We start from the raw sequence: 23964 nt of genomic DNA, 5'->3' as shown, positions 1-23964 counted from the left end.
TGTAATCCTTACTGAGCAGTTACAGTCCATGTAATTAACTTTGCGTGGATGATTTCTGAGGGTAAAAAGAATAAATGTGTTAAGTGATCTGTTTTGATAGTAGTGACTTGTACAATTTATCCAAACCAAATATGTTTTTACTTTAGAAAGAAGCAGCCACAAAAAGCATTATCCAATTAGCTAGGAAAAAAAGATTCAATGTATAGCTCTATTTAAAATAAGAATCTTGGTAAAATGAAGAAACCAATAATGTTTAAAAACAGCACTGAAACAAATCCGAAGTTGGAGCTTCAGTGATACAAGGTGGTGATATATTAACTTAAAATTTCTTCAAGCTTATTAGGGTGATTTAAAGAGGTTGATGATGTGGAGGGAAAAATAAGTCAATGTAAACTTCCACATCAAGATGAAAAAGTTGCAAGAGTGTAGAATTAAATGAAGAACCTTTTAAAGAGCTTAGAATTTTTTGAATCCCCTTAGTATGGGATGACAGTGTCTCAGACTCCATTATTGGGTGGAATTCTCTGGGTCCTAATTAAATAGAATGAGTGGTGAAAGTAAGTATACCACTGCATACATTTCAAGGATATTGCCAGGGCCCTGTTCTGCAGTATTTTCTGGTTTCAATGAATGCAAAGGATCCTGTTGACCTGGATGGGACTATTTGCTTAAGCAAAGGTACAGCATACATCTGTGTTTGCAGAAACAGAGCCTTTTTCTCTCACAGAATGTGAAAACAGGAACATCTCATGTAATTATGTAATTATAACCATGTCAGTACAGCTATCATTAAGTGCTATGCAATTAAAACCTGCAAAATAAACTGCCATAAAGTATTGTAATTCCTTAGTCCTGAGCAGTACAACTTACCCACTTAGTGCAAATTCTAACTAGTAAATGAGTTGTTAAATTACGTTGTCTTTCATTGTATTTTTTTTTGTCTTTTACAGGAAAAAGTAGAATATGCCTTCCTGATAATTTTTACAGTTGAAACCTTTTTGAAGATTATAGCATATGGATTATTATTACACCCCAACGCGTATGTTAGAAATGGATGGAATTTATTGGATTTTGTAATAGTAGTAGTAGGGTAAGTAACTTATCCTTTATTTATAAAGTCTGTTTGCCTTTGAGTAGTGGCCTACGCATGATTTCTGTTCCTTTGGAGTACAAGAATGAACTGATATGAGTGAAAAATGAAAAGGAAAAGTCCTAAAATTTTCAGCGCTATCTGTGACTGCAGGCTGTGTTGTGCAGTCAGCTTTACAGTAAAAGTTCCCAGGGAATTCTGAGTTCTGCCAAAAAATTTCCTTGGTTGTCGTGCAGGATGTTTTCCATCTGATTTTTCCAAGGTGAACTCCCGATGATTTCCTTACAATAAAGGCTGATCTGTTTAGGTCCATACATTGTTGTTTCATTTATCCCTATACTGTGGTTATGTGGACTTCACCTTGTCTACAGAGACCTCTGGGAGATCCCACGTGTTTCAGAGTGGTGAAGAGTGGTCAGGGGAGGCAGAGTTACCTTAGCGATTCATTGACCTTCCCAAAATCTGGGCATTATTGAACTTTGGTTTTGGGTGCTGCACGTCAGGCCCCAGATATATACGTCTTTGCTTGCTTGGGGGAGCATGTATGCTAAAAATGCCTTTTTTTACCCCATGTACCTTGCTATGCCAGGAAACCCTGGAGAGTTTGTTCTGCTCCTTGGGAGAGGGACTGCTCGGGCCTTATGCAGCTTGCGGAAGAGTGGGGAGTGGAACATCCCATATATACATTCCTTATATATGTTACACAACTGCTTATGACAAATAACATTTTGTCAGCAACTTTGTGTCAGTGGTTGAACTAGATCCTTAGATCCTGCGTTTGGCTATCTAAGGAATTAATCTTGAGGCATATATTCCCCAATTCCCTAATTATTGTGGAGATTATATTGAAAAAAAAGGAATTTCCAGTACTATAAATTTTGTTTACTGAAAATATTTATTATATATAACATGGAGAACATTACCGATATAAAACTTTCTATGCTGTGGCTGGCTTGCAAAGACTACCTTGGCATGTAGTATGCAATTCTGATTTCGTTGTTCGGTTCATGCTATATCAGATGTCGCCTGTAATTGAAACGACCCAGAAATCAGTGTGTGCTGCTCTTAACTCATGTTACTACATTAAGGGGAAAGAAAAAGATGCAAAGTAAAGGAATTTGTCATAAAGCATTATTAAACTTGAGCAAGTATTATGCATGTATGAATGCCTGATTTGTAGCTATTTGATTCTGAGATAATAAATGTTATTGAGAAGACTGTATTTGGGCCAGTTGCTTGGCATTCAGGCCATTTTGGTCCAGGACTAAAATTTCTGTATAAATAGATCCTTCATCAGGTCAGGTCATTCTCAACAGATTGGCCTCTGTGCCTGAAGGGGAAGCTTGGTGGGCAGGTGTGGGGACTATCACACGTAAGAGCTCTATTCTCTTGCCAGGCAGTCACTTGAATAGACCTCTTCCCTTTTGTCAAGTGACCATGGAGTTACAGCAACCCTGGAGCAGTCTAATTAACATGACCTCTATCTTTGGCTGTGTCCTAAATACATGATAACTAAAAAATTTTCCATTAACTCATAAAACACTCATTATTGGGAGGCTAAATCTAGTTAGGTCAAATGCTCACACTGAATCCATGGAAAATAGGAGGAAAAAAGGACTACTTGTTATCAAATACCTAAAGTATTGCACTAAGATTTAAATTCTAGCTCAAACCCAAAAGTTTTGGAATATAAACGGCTGTGTAGGTTGTCATCAGTCTACCTGGAAGACAAGGTAGACCTTTCATAACATGTCAACACTGACAGAACTGCAAGCAGTATTTTTGTTCTTGCACTCTGTGAGCAGTATCTTTTGTTCTTCTTTTAAGAACACAATGCACATAAGCAAGTAAGGCAAGTATGAGTCCATTTATTTAATTAATACTTAGAAGCCCTGTGAAAAATTGATTTTCATATATAACCCATGGTGCATATGGAATCACTTTTGGATCTGATTTTGTTTGACTAGTTTCATTGTGAAATTCCATTAGGTATTTTAATAGCTTTGAAAGAGCTGCCATGATGTCCTGTATTGAATGTATTAGATGAAATTTGCTTCATGTGCTTTCTCAGCAGAAACTATAGCAGTCCAAGTGCATAAATCTTAATTATATCAAAATAAATCTCTACTAGCAAAAGGGAAGCATGTATAGAGACTTTTTTCCATGGCATCAAATTTGGCATTTAAACTTTGGTAAACTGTACAGGAAAATAAATGTCAGTTTTAAGAAAGAAGATCAGTGGTTCTATACCTTAATGGCTTTATAGGACAGACATAAAATGACAGAGCTGTAGACAAGCTGTGATGTTTGTGATGTGGTGTTTTCTCCTGTCTTTGTCAGTTCTCTCTGATACAAGAGTGTGAGCTACTTTCAGAGCAGTCTACTACTTGTCTGCATGCTATACCACATAATTTCCGTTGATTTCTGTGAAAGAATAAGGTCCTGGTAGAGAAAGCTTTCATAGCACCTTCCTGTGCCTGTAGCCCTTCAATTTTCTGAATGATGTGTGAACTGACAGGCTGAAAGCAGCTTCTTTTAATTCAGGACTTGATTCAGAAGTCTGTTTAATCATGTCTGCCTTTAGAGCATGAATAGTTATTCTGAAATCATTGAGGTGGCCCGTTTTCTTAGATTTATGCATCTATGAAATTATAGGGTGAATTAGGAACCGAACATTAAATGTCTGGATTTCTGTGGTTATAGTAGCATGTAGATTGCTGGTGTTCATTCTAAGATCTGTGTTCTCCCTTGCTGGGTTTCGCTCTGGGGGAGAATGAAGCAGAATAGGGATGGCTATTGACTGATACAGGTCAGTTGCTTACTGGGGGAAGAGAAAGTCTTCAATATCCTATTTTGGGCAACCTATTAAATATTACTTGATTTCTAGCAACTATGCAGCGTGACAGAGCTGTGAAACCAGCATTGTAAAAACTTCTCTTGGCAAAACCAAAAACCTGCATATTTCTAGAGTCCTTTACAAGTGTGAAAGATTTTTCAGGGTTACAGAACTCTTATTGACTTGACAACCCTTTCAGGAGAAGTTCAGTTTTGCAACAACTGACCTAAAGACTGTGCAAAGGCTAACATGGTTTGTGAAGTCTAGCTGCAGCTGAAGAAACCATGCATCTGAAATGCAGGTCCAAACTAAAATGAACCTAAGGTTACTTTGCACTTCAGCCACTTGCATCACTTTGAATTGCTGCTAGAAGTGGGAAAGAAAAAGAAAACTCTTGTCTTCCAAACTGTTCTAATGAAGGACTAGCTCATTTCTGCAGTGAAGAAATACAATATAATAAATGAGTCATCTGGGAATATTTTTATCCTCAAAGATATTATGTGTAAGAAACAAATCTTTTTGGTTTTATTAAATGTTGGACTCTCTAATATATTCAGTTTTTGCTGACTGTATTTAGAATATCAAACTGCAGTGTCACTTGGAGTTCATATATTCCACCAAAATTAAAACAGATGGTTTCTAATGATTATCTGTTTCATGTTCTAAAGAGGAGACTAATTTTTCAAATGTTAGAGCTAAAATGTTTGAAAAAAGAAGTGGCAAAGTATCTTCATTTGTAGCAGATTGTGTATACAGTCAGAAAGCTAATTTATTGGATACTGCATGATTGTCGCTCTCAGGAGGGATTAGAAACTCTCGCACTTCATAACTTTTCCTGTCATGATTTAATGTGTAAATATACCTCTGATTTTGACAGTTGAACAGCTTTTCGGAATTATCTGCAGTTCAAGTAATTTCCTAATACCTTTGATTGCATGGTAAATGGATGGTGATGACCTTACCCTTCGTTTCATTTTCTAGATTATTTAGTGTAATATTGGAACAATTAACCAAAGAAACAGAAGGTGGCAGCCACTCAGGTGGCAAACCTGGTGGCTTTGATGTCAAAGCCCTAAGAGCCTTTCGTGTATTGCGACCTCTCCGGCTTGTATCAGGAGTGCCCAGTAAGCTCTTTACTATTTAATTCCATTGGAACGAATACTGTAACTCATCTGATTAGTTAATGTGATTGTTCCAGACACTATCAGAAATGCATAATATAAAGTTGATCTTTTGTTTTCTGGTTGTGTACATGAAGTGAGATTCAAGATGAATGATACCCTATTTTAAGTTGAACAAAGGATTGTGAATTCATTCGGTGTATGATATTCTTAAATGGTCCGATAAGCAGACAAGGGAATACACTTCATTTTTTTAGGAGCTTTATATAAAAGTAAATTACATGTTAAAATGCAAATAAACCAGAAAATAAAATTGACACTTTTTTTATTCTAAAACCCTGTACATCTAAAAGTGTAGGTGGTCCTAAAATAGTTTATATGTTGGTAAGAATATGCCAAAGCACATTACACATTTCATGTTTCCTGCCCCCTCCAATGCACATGAATGCCTTCTGTTTATCTCAGCTAACAGATAAATTAGGAAATTTAAGCAGCAGAACAATATCAGGAAATTCAATTGCTTTCTTTAAATAATAATCCTTCTGTTTTCTTTTAATATGTTATTAATTACTGTAGCTATTTGGGCTGAATAAGAGGTTCATGGCTTACAGTTCAGCTCTTTTCCAGACATTCAAAAGAAGAAACCTAATGCTGTGTTTATTATATCATAGTCTGTTACATGGAAGTGATCGTGATGGTATATATTTAGCAAAAGAAGTTCAGTGAAGAAAGCAGCAGCCTTATGAAATGTCAGAAAGGAAGTCTATTAAAATAAAAATGAGCCATATTTTGTTCTCATTGGTACTGTGGCAGCTTCATTAGTCTGGGATCTACTTCTTCTGGTAAAAGCAAAATTTGGCTAAATATTTAATTAGGGTGAAAAGAAAAATGGAGTAGTTCTGAAAGTGATGCGAGGGATAAACGATAAAAACAAGTTTTTTCAGAGTAAAAATGTGTTTTCTCAGGTAACTATACTCTTATTTATCTCTGCTGACCAAAAATGCAGTTCTGCAGTTGGCTGAGCGTACATTTTCTCAGGATTTACCACAAAGTTGCGGTTGTAGCACAGAAGTTTTTAAAGGTCATATAAAATGAACCACAGCCACAACTGATGACTACATCCCCTTTCTTTTTAGAAAGCCGTGAATTCTCGTGACACATTTCAAGCATTGACTTCTATGACATCACCTCTGTTAACTGAGGAAATAATTAGACTTTGACACATGGTTTTAGATTCTTAACAAGTATGTTATGTTACAGGAACATTTTGTAGTTCTGGGCAGTAGAATTTTTTTTTAAAACTCATTGAGTCTGCATGTCTGTATCATTAATCTCTAATAATGTGTAATTATAGAAGTTTTGGTAAGACAAGACATAGAAGTCTGGTTCATAGCTTGTGTCTTCTTTTTTTCTTTTAGGTTTACAAGTTGTCCTGAACTCCATTATAAAAGCCATGGTCCCCCTCCTCCATATTGCCCTTTTGGTATTGTTTGTAATCATAATCTATGCTATTATAGGATTGGAACTTTTTATTGGAAAAATGCACAAATCTTGTTTTCTTATTGATTCAGGTAAGTCACGAAACTGTTGACTGAAGGAAGGGATTAATTCTGTTCTCTTTCAAGTCTGTGGCATATTAGTTTGAAATACAACAGCCGAAGCACTAAGATTGTTGTAACCCCAGTTCCTACTGTGGTTCGTAATTTCAGGAAAAGTGCATTAAATTTAGAAAACAACAGCAAAAATGCAAACCAGTTAGAGACTAGAACATGCTTTGAATAGGTTTTATTTTCTGAAACGTCTAACTAAAATGTCAGTAGCGAAAATGGTAAGGGTGACTATCCACAAGGAACAACTCGGTACTGGTTTTTCTGATCTCTGCTTACTGAAAAGCTAGCTAGCCCTGTTCCAGGGAGGATTTACTGCAGTTCACAGGCTGCGTGGTCTCACCAAGATTGTGGCCGTGTACTAAGAAGCAGAGTTCTGAAATGAGTAGTGAAAGAGAAGGGTTTCTCCATCCAGGTGAAATGATGAAGTGAAAGTGTTTGTTGTGGGAGAGTTTTGGAGTGAAATGCCATGAGAGAGACATCTTACCTGATAGCTAAGGGTACATTTTTGTCAGCTAAGTTCTGAAGTAGACTGTATGTAGAAATCAGTCTGGATCTGTTTCCCTTGGTTGTGCCTATGTTAGTGTGAAGTGGCATGAAATGAAGAAAAAGCAATGAAGAGGGAAAAAAACCCCAATAGCATAAGGAGATTCTAAACGTTGTATGATTACATGTTTCTTTCCACTGCTCAATTACTTGAGCTCTTTTGTACATTCAGATTTGATTAACTTCTTTTAAGGTAGTAAGGCCCAGATGTGAGGAGACTTAAAGCTCTGAAGCTCGCATGGGTTGCCTTCCTCACCTTTTCTCAGGCTGATCTCTGGATTTACTTTGCAACAGGGTTGATACTTCTTTGTGTGAAGATTTAACTCACAAAAGTATAAGAAGTGAAAGTTCTGATTTTTTTGGGTCACTTTTCAGATATACTAGTTGAAGAAGATCCAGCACCTTGTGCATTCTCAGGGAATGGACGTCAGTGTGTCATGAATGGCACTGAATGTAAGGGTGGATGGGTTGGACCAAACGGAGGCATAACCAACTTTGATAATTTTGCGTTTGCAATGTTGACTGTGTTCCAGTGTATAACCATGGAAGGATGGACTGATGTGTTATACTGGGTAAGTTCATAAATCTCTGAGCTTTTTTAACTTTCAAACCAGCAAGCTTCTGTGTTCAAGTGAGAAATAAGCAGTGTTTTACATTACTGTCAGCAGGAGACCTTGGTGAGTTTTGCAGGAGATGAGCTCAGCTGCATACTTTTTCCAGTCACAGCATCTTACTGGACTCCTCAGGCTAAAAAGACATTTTAGAAACAAATTTATTCATTTCTTATTTGAGGGGTTTTTTTGCCTATTCCATTTGGATAAATGTGATACTACATTTATATCCTTTGGACTATCATTTTTTCATGCAAGCCTACAGTTCTTAAGTACGTCTTTTCTGATTAAGCTTAAGAGCTCTCTGTTTGCAGTATTTCTGCAAAATATTTCACAATATTTACGTAAATTAGAACAAAGCAAGCTCTCAACTGTCAGTACTTGCCGTGGGGACTGCAAACCATTTGTTAACCATTCAGAAACAACGAATCACAAGAGCTGTGAGCCCGACATTGGCTCTGTAGAAGCAGCAAAAGGTACTCATATTCAAAAACCTAACTGTGTAAGTCCCCACCTCTAAATGCTACTCTAGTGTCAGGTCTGGAACCTCCACAATCTTACAACATAAACAGCTGGACACAGACTGGGAAACTGAAGATGTATTTAGTCCTGATTTTACAAATGAGAAAAGGACACAGATTTTTTTTTAAGGAAAAGGGTGACCTGAATATACAGGTGGACAATTCTCTGCCTAACCCCATTCCAAGCTAAGGACATTACGTTCTTTTGTGAATCTTTAAGCACCTAAATATCTGATGCAAGTGATTTGGCTGATGTTGTTCAAGAAGCTGTGATGGAACCTACCTACCACAGGTGCTGAAATTAAATGAGTTTTCTGTACTACTTGGTACTCAGCAGTAAGTCTTTGCAGCAGTTGGGACCTTACAACAAATATAATTCTAACAATTCAAATGTGGGAAGTATTTATGAAAGAAAACTGATTACTAGTAAGGATGACTATTAGCAAGCCGACAAAAATGGATGAGCTATCTCAAGATGTATCTTGCTACAACTATAGATTATGTTGCTCACAGCAGCTCATGTTTTGAATTTCTTTGTCTGGCCGAGTGGGACTGTTTACTAATAGCACATCTGTTGTGGAGTATTGGATGCAAGTAAGGATGTAGTATTACCTGGTGAACGAACACTTAATTTTATATGGTCACTTGTTGCAAATCAAGGTGAAATATGCTCTTGCTAAAAAATACAATACCAGAGCCTAGTCTCAGATAAAATCTGTGATGCTAGAATATAGAATATGGAGATGTTTTTAAGATAATGTCACTGTTAAAGATAATTAAAGTAAACTGGCATTCTTTTAGGATAGAATGACAAAAGTTGGCAAAGTGTGAATCTCTGCTTCCACTGCCTGTTACCAGAGATACAAAATTGGCTATAAACATGCTAACCTTTAATACTAAAGAGTCTACGATAATGCATAGCTACATATAGGCTAATGTATTTCTCATGGTGTAGGTTTATCAACTCTGGGATTTGTAGACTGTGTGAATGTAGAATTAGTATGTGCTTTATATGACTTGTGTTCATGATAATAGTTATTTTTATCCCTCCTGAAAGAAAAAGGAAGGTTTGCCATGATTGTCTAGAAATAAAAAATACACATTTAACAGCTTTCAAGGCAAAAATATGGCCACATTTCAGTACCTGATAATTCCTCCATCACCAAATTTTTTCAAAGAAAATTAATGTAAAAACTTTGAGGAGTTACTGCATTGAGAATATGATTTACAGAAGATATAGAAACAATTGAAGCTGAGTGGCTCAATATGAAACATTTTTTCCCCTAAGAATTAATGAGCTAATTGGTCTGATGCACCTTAAGAAATATTTGTAGAGTCTCCACTGACAGCACAAATAGTAAACCCATTAAAATAGAATGCTGAATATTGTCACGATCAGACAAAATGCAAGGCTTAAGAAAACTAAAAATTCAAAAAAATCAAAACTGCACATGAGTTATTTATTTCTCTGAGTTCCCTATGTAGAAGTTATTTACAGGTACATGGATGTCAGTTTTCACGTTATTTTAAGTGATACTGGGATTATTAGATAGAGAACCAAACACTTATTGACCTAGTGAAATACAATAAAAGTCAGCTATTCAAGTGGCTTTGGAATCTGTCTTAACTGATGTTTATGTAATTATAGATCTGGAATCTTTCTGTCTGTAGACCAACAAACTGCCTATTGTCAAGCTGAAATGACTCACTGAGGACAAGAGGAATGATGATTTATATGTTTTAATTTTACCCCTGAATTAAGCTGAGGTAGATTTAGCTATTGCTAGCCAAAAATTGGAAAATACTTTGTTGTAATTATAAATTGCAAAACCACTAGGGATATACCAGATTGTAATAAAAATGTCCAAAGAATCTAAGGACACCATTTTAACTAGACATGCATGGGTTTTGAGTGTTGCTTTTTATTTAGAAATCTGTTGATGATACACAGACTTAATGAATTTTATACAAAACAAAAATAAAACCAAACCCACGATTATTAGAAAGTGCACAGAATTCTGATTTCCATTTGGTCACTGTGTGAACAGTAAAATTAACTCTGTAGGCTTATCTTGCTAGCAGGTGTAATCTGAGTGGGTGAAATATGTGCAATATTTTGCATCGTGTTGTGTGGCATTCTGTTAGCACGAATGACAGCTGAAAATGACAGCTTCCAACAACACTCAATAGCACAGCTCGTTGTCACCTGGTTAACAACAGTAAACTTGGCTTAAAAATTCTCCAAGCATCAGTAATGATTTTTCTCTCATGCATATCTATTATAGATGGAGGGCTTGATCCTGCTACTGCTAGGCACCCTTCAGATCCTGGTGACTCACACGGACATCCTGCTGCTCACCAGTTTGCATCTGAATCCCATATGTCCTGTCATTTTTTAGAGTGTCTTCATCTGGCTTCTTTTCTCTCTAACTGAGGTGTAACTCACCGGATAGCACATATTACATGTTTCATGCACAAAAAAATGCGACTCCTCGGGGCCAAATGCTAGACTTAGCTGTAGAGGTCAAGGGCTGGTGTCCTTGTTTCCACCAGCCAGTGCAGCACAGTGTGTTCCCAAACTGTGTAATGTTTGTGGCTGCACATCTGTATATCTTCTCCGTTTATATCAGGACTGGGTTTATTCCCAGTCTCAGTCTTTTCTGTTTGCTCTCTAGCCCTAACCGGAGGTTTATGCTATTAGTTTTGGATCCCAGTGCAGTCCTTGTCGTTGGCAAAGTGGCAGTTTCTGTGTGCCCAAGTTTTTAATGCTCTGGCTCACATTCTCAAGCTGAGAGCATCGTATTCTTTGCCTCATTTTCAATTTAAGCTAGCAAGCACTCAAGAATTAAAAAATCTGAGTCTACATTTGCATATCTGGCTCTAGATTTTTTTCGTGTCTTTCAGACATCTAGATTTATAGTCTATTAATGGCAAACATTTATTTTGTAAATCACTCTTTATTTTTAGCTATTTCATTTGATATGTAGGAACATACATAATGAGCAGCAGTACTTGCCAGTAAAACCCCCAATTTTCCAGCGTACCAAAATTATCGTGTTTAATTCTTCTTGTTTTCACCATAGTGAAGTTATCTTCAGTTCCTACACTTGAATAATCTACACTGACACTGCTGTGACTTCAATGAAAGATGGGCAGGGCCTCTGTGAAACAAACTAATTGCCGTGATGGCTTGCCAGCACAGTTGATTCAATAATGGAGCTACTGTATTGGTGGCTACTGAATTTTACTAAGTCAATTTTATGGACAGACTTTGCATTACTAGCTCAAATACAAACAGCTCCTCAGTTCTCTGACACCTAGCTAGTACTAGGTTTGATTGATCTGGAGATTTTTGAGACTGAAGCGCTTAAGTTGAAATTGCTGAGTAATGGTACGTTGATGTCGTATATGGTTTTGCCTATTAATATACTTACTGATATGTTAACAAGATACTCTATCAAGGATTCATGTTTAAAATACACGATTCATTCCTTGAGATGTCTAAGCGATCTATAATATGTCTAAATCTTGCATAAGGTTTAAGGAAAGGGGTGTCAGTTTCTTTTTTTTTTAAATGTCACCTTCTTAAAACTAGTGTCCCTTACTACTGTTTGGTAGTAACGTATGTTATCATCAAAGAAATACTTAATTCATAACTCCTCTGCTTTTATTACAAAAAAAAGTGTGCACTTAGAAATCTGTTTCTTGCTTTAGAAATCAGGCTTTATATACCCCAATATACTTCTTGCAGCAGCTTAGAACATTTGAAGAAAATCAATATTTTCTGTAACACAGCCTGTTCAGTATATCTTTACTATTAAAGATATTATTTTTTTAAAAAATAGAATTAAGATTGATTATTAAAGAAATAATCAGTATTTCTTTAAATGTATTTTCATAACCAAGTACAAGAGCTGTGGCTTCCTTCCTAGCTTTCTAATAGCATGAGATGACTTTATTGTGCATAAATTTAAAGGTAGAAAATCACTATGTGTTTGTTTCTAACTGGATGAGAATTTGAAAAATGCTTATAACTCACACATAAACCTATGTTTTGAAAAGAAAATAGTTACACTAATAAAACAAAGCAGTCGATTTTTTCAGAATGTCAGTCAAATGATCAGAAACTCAGACAATCTTCTAATCATGTCACTTTTTAGAATGCTCCTAGTTCAAGAATCTTAAAGGACAGCCTACTCAGAAGTATTATAAGGTGACATAATATACTTGAAACCAGCTGATGTTCAGCCAAAGATCTTTCCTAAACACAAGCAAATATTTTACAAATACATCTCATAAGAAAATCCCTTGGCCCAGGCACAAAATGTATTATTAGTCCATAAACAAAAAGTTGCAAAGTATGTTTGAAGTCTTATCAAAACTGTCATCAGAGTGTTGAGCAGGAATTGCTAAAAAATATGTCTCAAAAAATATGACCAACAGTCAAATAAGCAATAATACTTGAGAACTTCGAATGATTTAATAAGCCAATTGGAAACAAATACTTGGAGTGATTTAAATCATATTAGTCCCATTACAGTGGCAGAAATGGAAGGCATGTTATTGTATCCAAACAATACTTGTCAGCAATGAATTTCAGCTTACAGTCTGAGAGAAGTCAAAGAATGCTCGACAGATTTTTTTCCCGGTTGGAAATACTCAGCAAACGATGTTGAAAATTGTGAGAAAATATGCTAGAAAAATCTTTACAAAATACTTATTTCTGCCTTTGTCTGCTCTGTACTGAGGATAGCTTAGTGCTATTCTCTTAGCATCACTCAGCACCACTCACAGGTCATGTAAGGGAGACTTCAGTGAAACAAGTCAGCTCATCCCCAAAGGCATTGACGTGCTGGATGCACAGTGCTCCCAGCCTTTGATGACTATATAGCCAGAAATTTAACACATGATATCCAGCTGGAGAAAGTGTGATAGAAATTTTGGATGACAGTATTAATATACTGCATAAATCACGCTTAAGAGCCAGGGATTGCAGGCAGGATTTTTAGAATCTGTGTGTTAATTACTTGAATCCAATGTAATGTTAAAATCTAGTTTAACCCCCCTGCCTTTTAGGTAATTACTTGGACTAATTACTTTTTATGTTCTCTAGACATAAAAAGCTCCAAATCAACCAATTTTAGATGGCAAGGAGACAAGATTTAAATTACTAATAAATTACAAACCTCAGAAAGAGAGAAAAGGGAGTGATCAAATTCAGACATGGAAACGGATCTACCAAGCCAAGGAATACACATATTAAAAATTTGAATTAGCATCGAAAAGGATGTTTGTATAATATAGCTTTTTTCAAATGAGCATCTTAACAAAAAGACCCCACCTGAGGAGGATTTTAAACTACCTCACAGCAAATGTCTGCTGTGCAGTAAGTTTGATTTACTTTGACAAGATACCTGGTATCTCAGTATTAGCTGCCTGCTGACCTGTACTGCAGTCAAAGCACAGAACTAATTTCTTGTCATAGATGATTGCAAATACTCCAGAGAACATACTGTTTCTCCCCAACAAGTTTAAATAAAATGGATAGAAACTGGATTAGAAGTAGGCTAGACTTTAGGTAGTGCTAAGAACTCCAGTAGTTGAATAGCTAGAATTTCTTCCAAAACCTTTGCCAGAAGCAGCAAACAAGCCTTTTCAAACCATTCCAGTTCCCAGGCTGTCCCAGGATAACAGTTTAGTAAGTAAATTCAGATCTACCTTGAGTATTGGGGGTTTGTTTATTGTTTCTACATAAACTAAGGTAACAGTTTTACATCATCGATCCTAATAGTGTGTGCTATTATGCTCGTGGGTGTTGTATTCAGTATATGGGAAATATTAAATATATCCAGTGACATAACGATGCTGTATGGTACATATATAGGTGGCATAGCAGATATGTACTAAATACCATTTTCTTTTCCTATCTCCAAACTGGATACTATTACTCTGTTCATTTTAACACACTATAGCTAAATATTTAAAAATAAAATAGCTAAACATTTAAAAATAAACACACTGTTTATTCAGTAGTTCTTTGAGCCCTTAGATTCAACAACCCAAATCCCTACATAGGTTTTATAAATTTCTTATGTGAAATTAGTTTGGACAATATAAATAAATGGGTAGAAGCACTAACAAATTGCTACTCCTTAATTAACATGCTGCAACCAATGAAGGAATCTAAACACTTCCATTTTGTTATACCTGGAATATAGATTTTTCTTAAACCTGGTAGGGTCCTCCCCTAATCCAACAGAAAACGTTCTCTGGGTTACCATTTTGTAGAGGCAGTACTCTTCATTTTGTTATGCTAGTGTCCATCTGCTCTGCAGATTCAACCTAGGATAGTTACTTGAAAAAGGGAAAATAATTTCTTAGCAGTTGCATTTGACATGTAAGCTTTCCTTGAAACAATTATCTGATCCCCCCCCGCTGCCCCCAGTTAAAGACAGTAAGCTGATTAATGAAATGCCACTAGTAGTAATTAGCTAAAATAGCATTAGATGCAAAATAAAGTATCTGAATGAAAAAAAAAGACCTGCATCTAAACTTATTTCTAACCAATATTAAAAAAAATAATAAAGCAGTCAGCTTTCGCAGAATAAATGCTTTATGTGAGTACCTAAATTATGTACTTCATTAGCTAACAGCTGGGTAAAAATAACAGAAGGAAGAAATTGACTGTCAGATCAAAGGAAATTAGTAAAACTGAAGCAGTGTCCTACAAGTTGAAGTTTAATTTGAGAGGGTGGCTTATATGTGTCCTGGATGTAAACTGTGCTACAAAGTTGCATACAGAAGACTGGGCTACATTTATAGGTGATTAAGTAATTATGAGGCTCTCGAAGTACTGTAACAATTTTTCAGTTCTCCAAGGAATATATTTCTCTTTGGGCATACCTTAACACCTGAGCCATGGAATTCTGAAATTCCAGTTGTTGATGAGCTGAAATGCTTAACAAAGCAGGGTTCTCCACGTTCACATCCCACCAGTCTGGGCTTGTTTCTGTGTCACCAGTATGACAAAGTCAAGTCTGGCCAGCCAGGAGAAGGTCAGGGAAATCTGTGCTTTAACTCCAGAACCCATACAAGATTGAATATAAAATCACATGCTTTTACAAACCAACCTGGAGGCTGCTGCGCTTCAAGCACAGCCTGTTTTAAGTCAGCTTTAAGTTAACTCCACTTTAGCCAAGAATATCCCAGGACACAACCTTTGAAGCTAGAAGGCTTTGACAAAGCTGTCTGGTGTGCTCTCACATGAATAGAATAAACAGCCTGTGATCCAAGGTTTTGTGAGCCTGCATTGTATGATTCAAAGAGTGCAGGATTAGTCCCGTTTCATAAAATACTGATTTCTGAAGCATTTTAACACCTGTCGAGAGATTGTTTGTCAGTCTTAATAAATTTTAAGATGGTTGAGTATATTATAGGTGACAATAAATAAACCCACCAGTTATATGTCTACTGGAATGTTATAAAAGCAGAAAGGTAAAATTGAGGAAACTAAGGAATAAGAAATTAAGCGAGTTTGAATCATCATGGAAGATAATTTGAAATAAGTTCATGCATCAGCACATTATGTCTGTAATAGTACAAATGCAGAATTAGAGGCGTTACTGCATTGCTTTATCATTATCCCCAGTTAGGGCTTAGATGAATTGATACATACAAAGAGCTTGCAATAATTTCAGTAGAACAGTATCAGGTGTACAGAAAAGACCTTTATCTGCGTGCAATTGCATTTGGGGATTTTACTAACAGTTACTGCAGATAGGGATAAATGAGACATTTTAATGATTTCTAATTGATGTTTTAGATTGGAGTGTGCCATCTGCTGCTGTGTAATACTAATGGTTATGTCTGCTGTAAATTTGGCTTTCTTCCTGTTTCCCTTCAGAGTCTCGGTCTCAGAATGCTGCATTGTAATGATCGTTGACTCCAACTGGAGAGCAGCTAACAGGATAATTCACTCCACATGCCAGATGAGGCAGTTTCAGATTGTACCGAGTTTGTCCTATCGGCTCAAGATAATTCTTCTGCACTTTGCTGACATACACTCACAAACATATAGATGTAAATATAAAGAGCCAAATATACAATGAGAATTAATTACTCTCCACCAATTTAACTTGCGTAGCATAACTTGTCTCCAGATCTGGTAGCATGAACAAATGGGCCCTTTTACAGGGACTTTTGAACTGTTAGTTACTGCATCCCTTATGAAAGGGATAGGAAGATTTTCAGAGATCAGTTGAAAATTATTCTCAAAGCTATTTAAACGTACAAATTTACTTTAACATCCGTATGAAAGAAGTGCAAATGCCAGAGCGTAGCCAAAAATGGTATCTGAGTAGTACACATCTACTGTTATGGTGAAACAGATTTAAGTGGTATGAAAAATACTTTGTCCTTCATATCATTCATCGTCTCATCTGTCCTCTGGTTGATGTGACGGACAAACTAATTAGAAGTGAAATCCAAACAGTGAGACTAGATCTTGAAAAAGACACAAAGAAGGGCAAGAAGGATGGTACTTGGGGGTGTCTTTGCAATATGTGTTATGGATGATAAAAGCTTAATGGACTCAAAAAGAGATGGGACAAGTGCGTTTTTAGAGCCATTAAATACGACACCTCCTTTGGTATAGTATATCCAGGAGCCACAGTGTGTGGGAGTCTTGCAAGGCTTTTTGCTGAGGATTTGAGATGTGGCATCTCCTAGATTTGCTGGTGTAACTTTAGCATGGTTTAGGGGCTTTTATTGTTTATGTTTTCTTAGTTGCAACTTCCCATGCATCTGCAATTTGTGTCTTCCTAACTCCTCATTCTGCACTTTGGGTGAGAAGTCAACATTAATCCTTTCAACTGAAAATACCTTGTTTCTGCGGATGGAGATTTTCCTGGGCTCATATATTAACCAAAATCTGCCTCAATTTTTAATCAGAAGGCAAATTGACTCCTTTCATCTTTCTTTAATTGAAAGTTATGGAAAATGCCACTTGACATGCATGAAATGAGCTGCAAAGTTTTCCAAAAGGAAAGGACTTCTTATACTTTCATCTCTGGTATGGATGCAATCAGAAATATTACTTCATGAATAGAAATTACAATGCATTACTTGAACAGAGTTTAATTGTCTCTAGAATGAAATGGTGAAAATCTTGAGTAGATGCAGTTTCAGTCGGTTGCTTTTAGGAATTCAGTCTTAGATTAGTGCCAAGGTGTTCTACTAGATTAAGGGTTCCTGAGTTAGGAATGATTTTGATTTAGTTCAGCATCTGCCCAAACCATAGTATTCTTCTAGCACTGCTTAGCTGCCGTTTCCAATTTTTACATCACAGGACATTAGTCCTTGATAGATTAGCCTAAAACATTGGGCTTAAAATCAAACTGCATAAAAGAGAAGGAAATTTTTTATATGCTATGCACTATGAAGTGAATGAAGGAAATGCAAATCACAGTTGCCTGTGTTAATAGAACCTCCATGACAGAGCATGGAAATTTCAGCTTTGTTCCTGGGTTACTAAGTCAACACAATGCTTGGCTTCTTGAATCTGTTCTTTTTGTGAGCAAAAAGAGTGCATCAAGTTGGATTGCAGTGATTCCCAGAGCGTTCTCGAAGTAAAATTGTGAATGTTAATATTTCATTTTTTTCAAAAAGATTTATAGCAGGAAAATGTTGGCGTCAACACCAGATGAATTTATGCCTTCACTCTGACTTACAAACAACTGTTTGCTAATAGTCCAGTTCAGTTAGATGCAAAATGCATTCACATGTATTTGAAATGCGAGCGAACTTTTTTTTATCAGCTATTGTTAGAAAAACATTTTGCTTGTATCATACGAATAATTTCTCTAAAGCAAACTCAGTTCTAAAGTAATTACATAATTATGAATGTATGTTTTTTAAAAAAGTTAAGTAAATTTTATTCCTAAACCTTAAGGCTAGATGCCTACAATTGAAAGAAGATGCAAAGGGAAACATACACTGGGACAAACCAGAAATTCAGTCTGGGCAATAGGGTTTTTTACTAAATACCTGAGCTGCTTTATGGTTAAGAATTCTCAAATGTAGGGGACTTGCTCTGAGGGAATGGGCATGGATGATAAAAATCAAAACAGCACAACTGATCTCCTTAGGCACCTGACATGCCAAATATTGCTAAAAGTGTTGCACAGGAGGCTAAGTGTAAGGAGGTAAGTATAATGGCAGCGTTATGAATGATTTTATTTCCATATGAATATGCTGTTGCCGAACTGGACTGTGGAAACGTGGGATCTTTTAAAATTGAAGGTAGTGATCCAGCCTCTCTGAATGGCTATAACCCTTCTCCGTTTTAATTTCCCCAAAGTGTAGTTTTATTTTTAGGAAATTAAAAAAAAAAAAAGGAAAATATCCAAATCACATATATATGTTACAGTTTTCTTTTTTTTTTCTAGGAAGTCTAAATAATTTTAAGTTACTTTCCAGTGCATCAGTTCAATTATTAAAGCACTGTAAAAGATGATACATAGAGAGATTATTTTGAAGGATGAAGAAGTTGTGTAAAATAATCTTCTTTGGTTATATAAGAAGTTTGTTTACTTTAGTTGGTATAAAGTGGCATTATTACAGATCACCATTGAAGAGAAGTGCCTAGGGGTCTTAACCTGCAAAGACTTAATGCGTGTGCTTGTATTTCACCACCCACAGGGCCACCTTGCGGAACCTGAGATTTTGATACATTTTTAAAGATAGAGGAAAAAAAAAAAAAGTAGTACAGTTTGAAAAACATTTGTTCGCATGTTTAATATGTCTATTCCAACAGAGATGTTAAGGGCAGGAGTCACATTTGACTATCGGTAGAGCTCAAAGCCTAATCACAAATTTCAGGTACAACAGATAAACAGCATTCACAGAAGAGGAAAAAGGTTTACCCAAAGATTGTTCCACAATACCATATCCAGTCCTGAATGCTCAAGCAATTTTTATTGTCTGCTGAATTTTCATGGCTAAAAAGCATCTTAAGACAAATCTAATGCAAACTGGTCAGCATAAACAAAAAAGCCAGAATAATTCCTCTTGCATAAGATACGTTTCCGAGAAGTTCCAAGTCAGAATTTTTTTTGTAACTTACCAAAATGTCTTTTTGCACCTGAATGCTGCACACAAAAATAAATTCCCTGGGGTTTTAAAATATCTGTTTTTCTGAATAGGCCTTTTTAGATTTCCATGGGTATGTTTAAGTCCATCGCCTGATAGGTATAATGAGCTTGCTAGGAATACACTGTGCAAATGGTCTTTTATAGAAGAGTTTGTGTGAGTCTATGAAGTGTATTTAAAGCTCAGTTACGTCAACCTTACTTTAAAAAATCAACAAACCAATAACAATAACATTGTTCTTTATTTAATTTTTGTTCAGAAGTGTTTCTAGAATATTTCCATGTTTCTAAAAATGTCTGTGTTTCTAAAATTTGATTTCAGTTTTTCATTTTCCTAAAATTGTGTTCACATTTTTTATGGTAATTCATTTTCATTTATTTCCTTTTGAATTAATTTAAAATGACTGCATCCAACTGTAGTATTTCAGGAAAAAATAATACTGAAATACCATAGTACAGCAAAATATTGCTTGTACTGTTGAGAATATATATTACTGTTTCTTATCTCAAAGGATCATTTGCAGAGCTAGGATATATATGAATTAAAATCCTAATACTTCTATATACTTTTAAAGCATCATTTTAATCAGTGAAATCTGAAATTCATTTCATGTTCTAGATGTTAAAGAACAGAACTGTTCCAGTGCTCCATTTGTGTTTTCTAATACTTTTTGATCTGAATGTTAGGTTCACTCAGTATTTTGTTTTAGGGTATGTATTAAAAATGCAAAGTGAATGTGGCCAGTGCCTTCTTTCCCATATTGTTCCTCTTTGAATACTGAAAGAATGCATAGAGTGCTATCTCACCTGAATGATTAAATTCTCTTTTTCTCTGACTCTTCATTGCTATTACTATAGTGATCTACTCTATAAGATCATCTTATTTCTTGCAGATGAATGATGCTATGGGATTTGAATTGCCATGGGTGTATTTTGTCAGTCTCGTCATCTTTGGGTCATTTTTCGTACTAAATCTTGTTCTTGGTGTATTGAGCGGGTAAGCATACACCTTTTTCATCATGAAGGCAGAGTCCTGAATTCAGTTGCCATGAACACACAGGTTATCTTATACAGGTGAGACTTCAGTTGTTGTGACATCTCTGAATACACCTTTATTTCTTTCTCCTCCAATTAGAACAGAAACAGCTTTCTGTAGCTATCATATAAATAACATATAAACACCAAAATCAGAGTTTAGATGTACCAGTGTATATTCTTCGTGTCCATACTTGTGGCAAAATTATAAGATGGACTAATAATTCTCCGGCACTTATTTAAATGTTACTGTAATTAATCTTCTAAAGCATCACACCTACAACATAATTTGGGTAAGTAAAGAAATTAAACAAGTGCTCATTGATTAATTTTTTAAAAGAATGAAATAAGCCATAAACTTCCAGTGTTGAAACCTACGTGATCTGGCAGCTGCAAAAAGGACTCTGCTGTTTAATGAATGACTGAATCATAACTTATTTCCTTACATTTTTACAGGTAAATGATGCAATAGGATGTGAGTGGCCATGGATCTATTTTGTTAGTCTTATCATCCTTGGCTCATTTTTCGTACTTAACCTGGTTCTTGGTGTACTTAGTGGGTAAGCAGTTGAGTTAACATTGTATATGCTACTGCTACTTGTAAGATGGCCTCTGCATTGACTCAAGCTTCTCAGCAATGGCTTTTTGCATGCACCTGAGACTCTTATGTCATCCTACCAGTGTTTGCCCTTTTGACTGAACTGTGTGATTCTAGTGCCTGTATCTGTCTGACATCACGTTCACCATGCTTGCCAAAAATATTCATTAAATGAGGCACTAATCTCTTTATTCTATAATATTCCGGCGGGGAGAAACATTATTTTGCACACAGAGATGGGTGGTGCACCTGTACAAATATTCTCCCCTATAGGACAAGTGTCCTTTTCTGAAAGCCCAACTTTTGCTTTTGTTCAAATATCCATAAAATAATTGAAATGTTATTTGTGTTTACCAGTCAGATTGCAAAATATTTTTATTGGGTGCTTCAAGATCTGCCTTATGGCAAGAGTACGGCTAGATTACCTTGGCACAAAGTGTTTAGTGCTTCCTGTGTTGTCCAGCTGTGTACTCCTGTGATAGCCTGCACCAGCAAGCTGATGTATTTATCAGTAATCAAGTATCAATTTAATATACTTCTGAGTGGGAGGCTGTCACAGCTTTTTGTTGGTTTGTGCATTCCAGGCTCCAGCCAAGAACTGAAGCGGTGTCAGTTGTAGCTGTATAATGTGGTTTAAAGCTGTAGGTTATGGCAATAGTTTGCAAGGCTTTCTTCTTACAGAGCCCCCTCACTGAGGTTCAGCTCCACTTCCTTTGCCATTTCCTGGTTTCTAACATATTTGAGTTTGGCAAAACTCCAGTTCATGGTAAAGATATTTTCCAATAAGTACATAAAAGGTCCGGCTAGCATTGGAACGCCAAAAGAAAATTATTATTATTATATGCATTAGCATTTAGTTATACAAGACACGATATTGTTCTGGCAATCTTAGGCAAGCCGTGCCCTCTTTGTTAGCCAACAGAAAAGTTTCTCTTGCATAGAAAAGCAGCCTGACGTGATAGCTGATGGTGCCGTCAGACTGCTGATGGTGTGTGTACAGGCTCTGCCAGGCTGTGTGTTACGTTTGAAAGCAATTAAAAGGCATGATTATATTCCTGGAAATCAGGCATTCAAACAAAAGTTCCAGTTGCTGATATAACTGTGTTACAAGAGCGTTTTTATCTGATGAGTGGTTTTACAGTTTGTTTATTTAAGTCCTAAGTCATTTATCCATGATAGATCACTGTTGCACCCAGGAAACGAGGGGAAGAATAGTTTTACCTTACTGTCAGAATCACTGTACAAAGCAGATGTTTAAAAGCAAAGAGGTAGTGCTAAAAACACATTGCTGATTTTTAGATTTAATCTCTTCCTTCCAAGACCTACCCTGTAAAGTCTGATTTGTACAGTCGTATTGACTGTGATTTATTCAGGGACAAATGTGTAAGTTGCTGCAAAGCGAAGGGCCTGGCTTTCACGTCACAGCCACAATGGACAAACAAAATGAAGAAGAGAAGGACAGTAAAGAAGGGTAGCTGCAGTGTGATTTATTTCTTCTTTTGATACTGTTACCAGGAGCTGTGTGACTAGACTTCCAGTTGAAGTCATTAGAGGATAAGGCTTTCACAGTTCCTTTCTCTGGCCCTTAAGAAGGTCATAAGCAACAATTAGTTTTCCTCCTGTTGCATGAAAGTATTCTATGGTAACAGTTAACTAAATATTTCCCTTTTCCCTTTCATGACTTAAATTGTTACTTGTTTCAGATTTTTATGTTTTTAAAAATAAGTTGTGAGGAGAGTAATGCCAGGTTTGGCATTTTGTTACACGTTCGTCTGCTGAAGCCTTAGAAATTTAGAAAGACCCTCATAGCTAAGCTTTACATTTGATGTAATACCTTTAAAATACTTTATAACGTTTGCAACATTATGATACTTGTTGGAATATGGAGCTGTTCTTTCGCTGCTGTTACAACACAAGGGAAGAGGTGTCCCGTTGCCCTTGTTTTCCATTCTGCAGACAAGAAATCTCCACTGATTTCTAGGTATTGCTTGACCTCTAGAGCTTTAATGCTGTTTAGAACCCTTGCTGGCTTGCTTTTGATTTCCAGTGAACAGAAATAGCAGTATGAAGCGTGATGTGAACTCTCCTTAATTCGTACATTCATTCCTGACTTTTCTGCCATAGTGTTATTTAACTGCAGTGTCACTGGAGTGCCCAGGGTGCTTGATGAATTGTTTGCATCCATGTTTACCCTAAATACATGAAAGAGCCTTCCTAACACTCCAGTTGTTTGTTTTCTGTGCTGAAGAGAATTATACTAGTGAAAGGGAGACGTGATATTTATATATCACCAATGATAGATGTTGATAGCAGAATGGGAAAGGAGAAGGGAGTATTCCTATCTACCTATGTTTGGGATGTAAGTGAAGTAAATATCCTGGCATATTTGTTTGAAACTCTGACAAGGGCCAGTGGAATAGCAGTATACTGATTTATTTTGGTCGCTAAATGCCATTAGCATATAAATAATAAATATTTTTACATATTTTTCTGTTTAGACCTACCCATCTAAATTTTATGGGCAAAAGTGATGTATTAGTGAAATCCTATGGATGTGATTCTATTCCTTAGTGGAAAGCTAGTATTTTTCAGAGTCAGGCATTGAATATGTAACACATGCACCCTTTGCTTTTTATTTAGGAGTTACTAGCTTTTAGGTTTTATTCTCTTCAAACCATAGCATGAAGCTTAGTTTATGATAAATCTATAAAGTTAAATTTTTCTAAACCAGTCAAACTTCAAGGTTGCAAAAATTATGCCAATTTACATGAAAAGCATGGCTTTGCATACAGATTTTTGGAAGTGGAATCTGAATGCCTAATACACCTTTTCTGTATGGAAGCGTTGCTTCC

General features: G+C 36.1%; 1 protein-coding gene across 10 annotated transcripts in view; it reads left to right on the top strand.

Annotated features, from left to right (window-relative positions):
- The window catches only part of CACNA1D (calcium voltage-gated channel subunit alpha1 D), a 235534-nt gene that overhangs the window by 105547 nt on the left and 106023 nt on the right, over positions 1 to 23964 (top strand). For 6 of the 10 annotated variants that reach the window (XM_056338440.1, XM_056338445.1, XM_056338442.1 and 3 more), the window contains exons 4-8: positions 951 to 1090; positions 4908 to 5050; positions 6466 to 6618; positions 7576 to 7772; positions 20971 to 21074. In XM_056338440.1, the coding sequence (XP_056194415.1) occupies positions 951 to 1090; positions 4908 to 5050; positions 6466 to 6618; positions 7576 to 7772; positions 20971 to 21074 (737 nt within the window). Of the gene's footprint in view, positions 1 to 950; positions 1091 to 4907; positions 5051 to 6465; positions 6619 to 7575; positions 7773 to 20372; positions 20477 to 20970; positions 21075 to 23964 lie in introns of all 10 variants that reach the window. The other 4 variants (XM_056338446.1, XM_056338447.1, XM_056338444.1 and 1 more) reach the window with 1 other exon arrangement.

This window comes from Falco biarmicus, chromosome 4 (assembly GCF_023638135.1).
Source record: "Falco biarmicus isolate bFalBia1 chromosome 4, bFalBia1.pri, whole genome shotgun sequence".
NCBI lineage: Eukaryota > Metazoa > Chordata > Aves > Falconiformes > Falconidae > Falco > Falco biarmicus.
The sequence above is the reverse complement of the archived record's forward strand: the minus strand, read 5'-3'. Positions and strand labels throughout refer to the sequence as shown.